General features: G+C 50.9%; 1 protein-coding gene across 1 annotated transcript; it reads right to left on the bottom strand.

Annotated features, from left to right (window-relative positions):
- Positions 1–1,155: 1,155 nt before the first annotated feature.
- On the bottom strand, positions 1,156–4,648 carry LOC124672219. Its single transcript, XM_047208490.1, has 2 exons — positions 3,692–4,648; positions 1,156–2,232 (listed from the first exon to the last, which is right to left on the bottom strand). The coding sequence occupies exons 1-2, from the start codon at positions 4,646–4,648 to the stop codon at positions 1,156–1,158; spliced, it is 2,034 nt and encodes a 677-aa protein (XP_047064446.1).
- Between the last annotated feature and the right edge of the window lie 1,273 nt (positions 4,649–5,921).

Raw genomic sequence — 5,921 nt, forward strand, 5'->3', positions numbered from 1 at the left:
GGTGAACGTACGGGCGTGGGGAGGGGAGGGGAGGGGTACGGGGATGATATAACTTACCCTATTTCTGTGGCGCACCAGCACAAGTGCGCCACAGAAATAACTACTTCTGTGGCGCACCAGAGCCAGTGCGCCACAGAAATAGTTATTTCTGTGGCGCAGAAAGCATTGTGCGCCACAGAAATACCTGCCCTAATAATTCGGTGGCAGAATGTGGGCCCCACATAATTTCTGTGGCGCACGGTTCAGCCGTGCGCCACAAAAATAAGCTATTTTTGTGGAGCACACTTCCTGATGCGCCACAAAATAAGTTTCTGTGGCGCATTCAAAACGGTGCGCCACAGAACTAAGCTTCGTCTATAAGGGTTTTCCTACTAGTGGGAGCAGGACGGCGGCACGGCTTGGCGTCGCGCAGAAGTGTCGAGGACGCGCGCGGCGGCGACGGTGGCTTGCGTGGCTGCGGCGTGCGTGGCTGCGGGGCACGCACGACAGCGGCAGCGCTGGCGCGCGGGGAGCATGCGGGGCTATGAGGTGGCGACGGCGTGCGGCCGGAGGCGGTCGCATACTAGGACGGTGGCGGCCATGAGGGCCACAGGCCGGAGGAAGGCAACACATCGAGCGAGAGCGGGGAGATGATAGAGCCAGGGGCAGATTTGTCATCTTGTTCTTTGCTAAATAATCAAAATAAAATAAAATAACTTAAAAGGGTAAATGATAGAGTGACAAAGAAAAGAGTGGCAAAAAAGTAAAGTGAAAGTAAAGAAGGAAAAATCATAGAGGTACCAAGTAAAGAGGGGCAAATAATAAAATTTCCCGAAGAAGAGGCACAACAAGATATTTTAATCCTGCAATGTAAACCACCTGTCGAAACAGCGAAACTTACAATAACTGTACAGCGGCTCCAAATCCACAAATCTGAATGTATCCACAACTTGCGCAGACTGGTTTCTTTGACAGAAACTCTGAGACCAACGAAATATCCGAACAGCAATGTACAAGGAATTCCATTGAGGCCTGTACAACTGAAAAGCTACCCATCCTTCTCATTCTAACAATGGCATCATCCGTATATATGTTTCACCCAGAGCAATGTATAAGGATCACTGTTTAGCCTGACCTCAGCTACACCTATCTTCACAATGATCAGCTACTGCTTTTCTAGCCTGTTGCTTCTTTACGCGATTTTAAATCTCCGTACCTGTACGTCCGGGGATTGTACGACCTGTTCTGTAGCCATGAAACGATAGCCTGAACATCGTCCAAGCTCACAGCCGATGAAGACGATGAAGACGCTTCTGGAGCCTCGGGGGCGAAGTTGGCAGGTCTTCTCCTTTGGCCTGGTGTCGATCGGATGAATGTATCCCACAGCCGATCAGTCATCTCCTCGCACATTTCCTCGCCGTCAAACGACGCCAGCTTGTCCATGATCTCTGTCATGGCCACATCAAAACCCTCGGCCTGCACAAAGATGCTGTGAGCCTCGTCAACCAGGTTGTCGTTCCGCATCAGAGATATGGCCGCGTCTGCCACCCCCTCCCGGACAAATCTGCTCCAGTTCTCCTGGGCCTCGCACAGGCTGGCGAGCGCCGTCGCCACAGTCCTCTTCACACCAATGTCTCCTACCAGGAGCAGCTCCATCAGCGGAGCAAAGCCTCCAAGCTCACCAATCTTGATCTTATTGTAGTAGTTGTCAGCCAGTAGCCCAAGGATCTGAGCACACTTGGCTCTAGTTGGCACAGGCCCTAGCAATGCCCTTGCTATCAGCACAGGTATGGCGTATCGATCGTCTCCAAGAACCTCCTTGTTGGGGCTGTAGGAAGCTGCCTTCGCAAATATTTCCAGGATAATGTTGTCCAGTTCAGGGTAAGGCTCCAGGCATGTCTCTGGCAGGACGCAGGCAAGTTTTGATATTGTCCCTGGGCTGCGACCAAGCAGATGCAGGAATGAGCACTGCTCCAGAAGGCGCAAGATAGCTTCATAATCTTCTTTAGAGTTGCTTGGGGAGTGAGCCAACACGGTGGCTTCCTTGAACAGGGCTTCCTCCTCAGGAGAGATAGCGGGTGGATCAGTAGATGCTGTCAGATCACTAATCCTGTTTGCGGCACGCCATCGCGAAATGCACCGCGCAATGAGGACATCAGGGATGAAGATGCTGTGGTTGAGAACCTCGCCGGTAACTGGACAGATGCGTTTGTGTTTGTTCCACCATTTCTCCAGTTCGGAACGATCAACAGTCTGAAGCCACACAAAAGAAGCATGCAATCAGGGAGATGAAACATACTAGTACAAGGAATAAAATCATAAAGAAGATCTCGAGATAATGCAGCTGTTCGGTTATTGTTCAATTGCTGTCTCAAAAAAAATAAAATGGAAATGCAATGGACTAAAGAATTAAGGTCTCGGAACAAAACAACAAGCTACTCCTAAGTAGCAGAACTTGCGTTTCCATCTATTGATGCATCAAGACACAAAGCTTTTGTGTTTTCTTAGAGGGAAAACAAAAAACTACGCCAAGTCCCGAACTAATTATACATTACGCTTTTAGAAATATTTTGACAAGATTATCCTATCCAGCGTATCCCAACCGAGACAGCTTGTATATCCTTATTCGAACCAAACACGTACAGTTGCCCGTATATCAGCGGAATGGGACAAAACACAAAATTCTTGAGAAACAAACTCTAGGCATTTAACAACTAAGCAAACAACTACTCAAAGAATTTATAGTGAGAATTGATGATAGCTATCTATCTTGTTAAGCAATCTGCTCATGACCCTAGACAGAAAGAGAGTATCTGAACATTTAGGAACAATAGCATTACAGAATTTTGTGGCTGTACTGCTATGGCCAGAGATAAAATTTGCTTGCTCATCTGAACTTCTTCATCAGATATGATTCCTAAAACGGCCTTTCAAGATGAATGCAATGCCCATGTAAGAGTACTGATAAGTAAAAAAATGTCAAGAACAACAGTCGTAACAACCAATGCATCATTTTATCCCAAACAAGAGAAGTCAACTGAGATTTTTAAGAGAATAACTGAAAGAGAATATAGATAGCAAGGTGTTCATCACATCCATCAAGCAATCTGCAACACAATGAATTTCTAGCCACAAATAAAATCACTGCAGGACACTTACAACTCACTTGATTAAAACTAACTTCAGGGATCTTATGGGATCAAATGGAGGTGCTAAGTTCAACTTTCTACAGATCAATTTGAACAGATTCTCCTATCTACTAAGTATCACATACTTGACTCAAAATGCTGCTATATCAACTACACAAATTATCGTTTATCTGATCCTAACCGACATCTTATGATCCAAAGAGCCATACACGAAATTCACATCCTATAATCTAAAGGATCATGCCACGAACAAGATTCAAGAGAATTAAGCAACAGTGTAACCAGAGAAACTCAATTGAGCCATGAACAACAATAATAGCAGAATTTCACAGAGGTAAGTATATATCATGCTAACTGAAAAGTGATGATAGCAAAATGTGAAATCAAGACCCTGGAACATTTCGATCAGTTAGGATTTCCAAAATGGTCTTGCAGGAAGAGTAGAGTGCCCATTTAACACGCAAGGAAATAGGTAGAGCACCCATCGCATGCATCAGTTGGTCTCAAACAAGCCATCAGCGTAACAGTGAAATCGTAAGAGGCCGGTGAAAGATTTGACGCACCTTTCCAGAGGTGACGACGACGGGGTCGTCCATGACCTTCTTGGAGAGAGGGCACAAGAAGAAGTCCAGCACGGCCACGGGACCGATCCAGAACCTCCTGGCGTCGGCGCCAGCGCGGTGGAGCTCATCGGAGGAGGCGGCCTCGAGCGCCCTGAACGCGCACTCGAAGAGCTCGAGCGGGGGCGCCTCGGAACCCTCGTCGGAGCACAGGTCCGTGAACCACGCGAGCTCGGCGAGCGCCTCCGCCTTCCGCAGCCACCGCTCGAGCCCCGCCACGTCGACCACCCTCCGGCCGAGGAGGAGCTCCTTCTTGATCCCCTCCGTCCTGGGCCCCGCGGTGGCGCCCATCGTCGCCTCCAAGAACTGGGCGGCGAACTGGCCGAGAACGTCCGCCGCGTCGACGACGCTCGGCGGCGCCTCGATCGGGGGGAAGGAGAACTGATCCCGTTCCGCCGGCACCTCCTCGTCCTCTTCTGCTTGGCCTGCTGTGATGGAAGCGGAGGCCGCTGTGGCGTCCGTTGGCGGGGTGAGCCTCGGCCTCGCGCTCCGGTCTCTCATCCAGGAGACGGTGTACTCCAGGTCGTCGGGGTCCCCGTCGTCGTAGGATCCTCGCGTAGAAGCACCTGCGTCGTCGCGAGAACCGGCATCGCCCGCGGCCGCGAGGCGGACACTCGGCGCCCTCGGGGACCTCCGCGTCCGCACCGAGCGGGGGGCGGGCCTGTCCCCGAAACTCCTGCTCGACCCGAGGCTCGGCGGAGAGGAGGGCGACCCCGACCCCGAGGATCCGAAAGGGCGGCGGAGAGCAGGCGAAGAAAGCGACCTCGAACTGGAGATCCTGATGGGCTCATCGTGCTCGGGCGACGAAGACGGCGTCCGCGCGCTCCGGCCCCGCCTCAGCAGGCCGGGGTCCTCGTCCTCCTCGATCCCCTCCTCCGACCAGTCGTAGACGCCGGCCATGGATGGATGGGCGGCGCCGTCTCTCGCGCGCGTTCTTGGCCTCTTCTTGGCAAGGAGGGTGTGGGTGGGAGGGAAGGGGGTTTGGGGAATTTGGCTTTTGGCGGCAAGAATGCGGATGTGAAACGGAGTGGAAGGTTCCAGGCCCTCCTCTAACGGCCCAGGGTTTCACCAACAGCAGCGGTTGATTCAGATCAGGACTCAAGATTCGTTCAGCTGAATTGTGCCGACTCTTTTAAGTACTGTATCTGCTTTGCCGTTGCAAGATGACAGCAAAAACTTGCGGTATACGGCGGTTACAAGCTTAATTCGTACCATAGTTTGCAGCTTTCTTCGACTCATCTATAAGCTGAACGTGACAAGATGGCGAGTTTGGCATCGAACGTCTGCAACAAAATTGTATCTGAGATGAATGTTGGTGTTCCTCGTGTTCACTGGTTGAAACCACCTTGATTGAACTCAGCTCTCTGTTGTATACTTGTTGGTGTTCCTCTTTTTGTTCCTTACCCTGTAATTGCAATCCTTCCTAATATAATTGAAAGCAGCTTGCTGCATTTCGTCCAAAATAAAAGTGCAAGCATGGAACAATCACCATTAAGATGTAACCAAATAAGATTTGCAATTAGCACACCATGTTATCCAAGGCACGACCCAACAATAACTCCATTGTGCAATATTACCGAAAACAATTTGCAATTAAATTCTCCTCGAAACAGCCTTTCATCCCGCTATATTAATATAGCACACAACCGATACAACATAGGATCCATGATTGGGCAAACAGCACAAGCATGTCCAAAAGAAAACACAAAAGAAAGACAAGAGAAACTAATACCGAAAAGGTCGGATCGACGAAAACGGAAATGCCTTGCAACCGCTGCGCCCGCCGGAGAATTTCCACCAAGTTCCTAGCACTTGGAAGCCCCGCGTACCAAGCAGCACCTTCAAGAAGGGATGCGGCGATGACGCCGCTGCTGTCCAGAGTGGTCCTAGGGTTTCCCCCGTTACGCGCAAGGACAGGGAGACAGGGCTTCACCCAACGCCCTTCAAGAAGGAAGGGTGGCGTACGCGGGCGTCACCGCGTCGGTGTCGGTGAAACCGACAGGGATTTCTCCAGACCCTTGTAACCCCGCCTTGGACGCTCCATCGTGCTCCACCATACTCGCCGCCCACCACCTCGCGCCACCATGGCCATGCAGGCACCACCGCCGTCTCACCGTGACCAACAAACCGGAGTCCTCACGAACAAGACGGGCCATCCAGGCCACCAGAAGGA

The sequence above is a fragment of the Lolium rigidum genome, chromosome 7 (genome assembly GCF_022539505.1).
Source record: "Lolium rigidum isolate FL_2022 chromosome 7, APGP_CSIRO_Lrig_0.1, whole genome shotgun sequence".
NCBI classification, from domain to species: Eukaryota; Viridiplantae; Streptophyta; class Magnoliopsida; order Poales; family Poaceae; genus Lolium; species Lolium rigidum.

What these genes read in the sequence shown, in the direction of transcription:
- LOC124672219 (XM_047208490.1), bottom strand. Translation starts at nt 4,648, where the DNA reads ATGGCCGGCGTCTACGACTGGTCGGAGGAGGGGATCGAGGAGGACGAG. An exon ending in TCGTCGTCACCTCTGGAAAG is followed by an intron (nt 2,233 to 3,691) that starts GTGCGTCAAATC and finishes GTGTGGCTTCAG; the next exon opens with ACTGTTGATCGTTCCGAACT.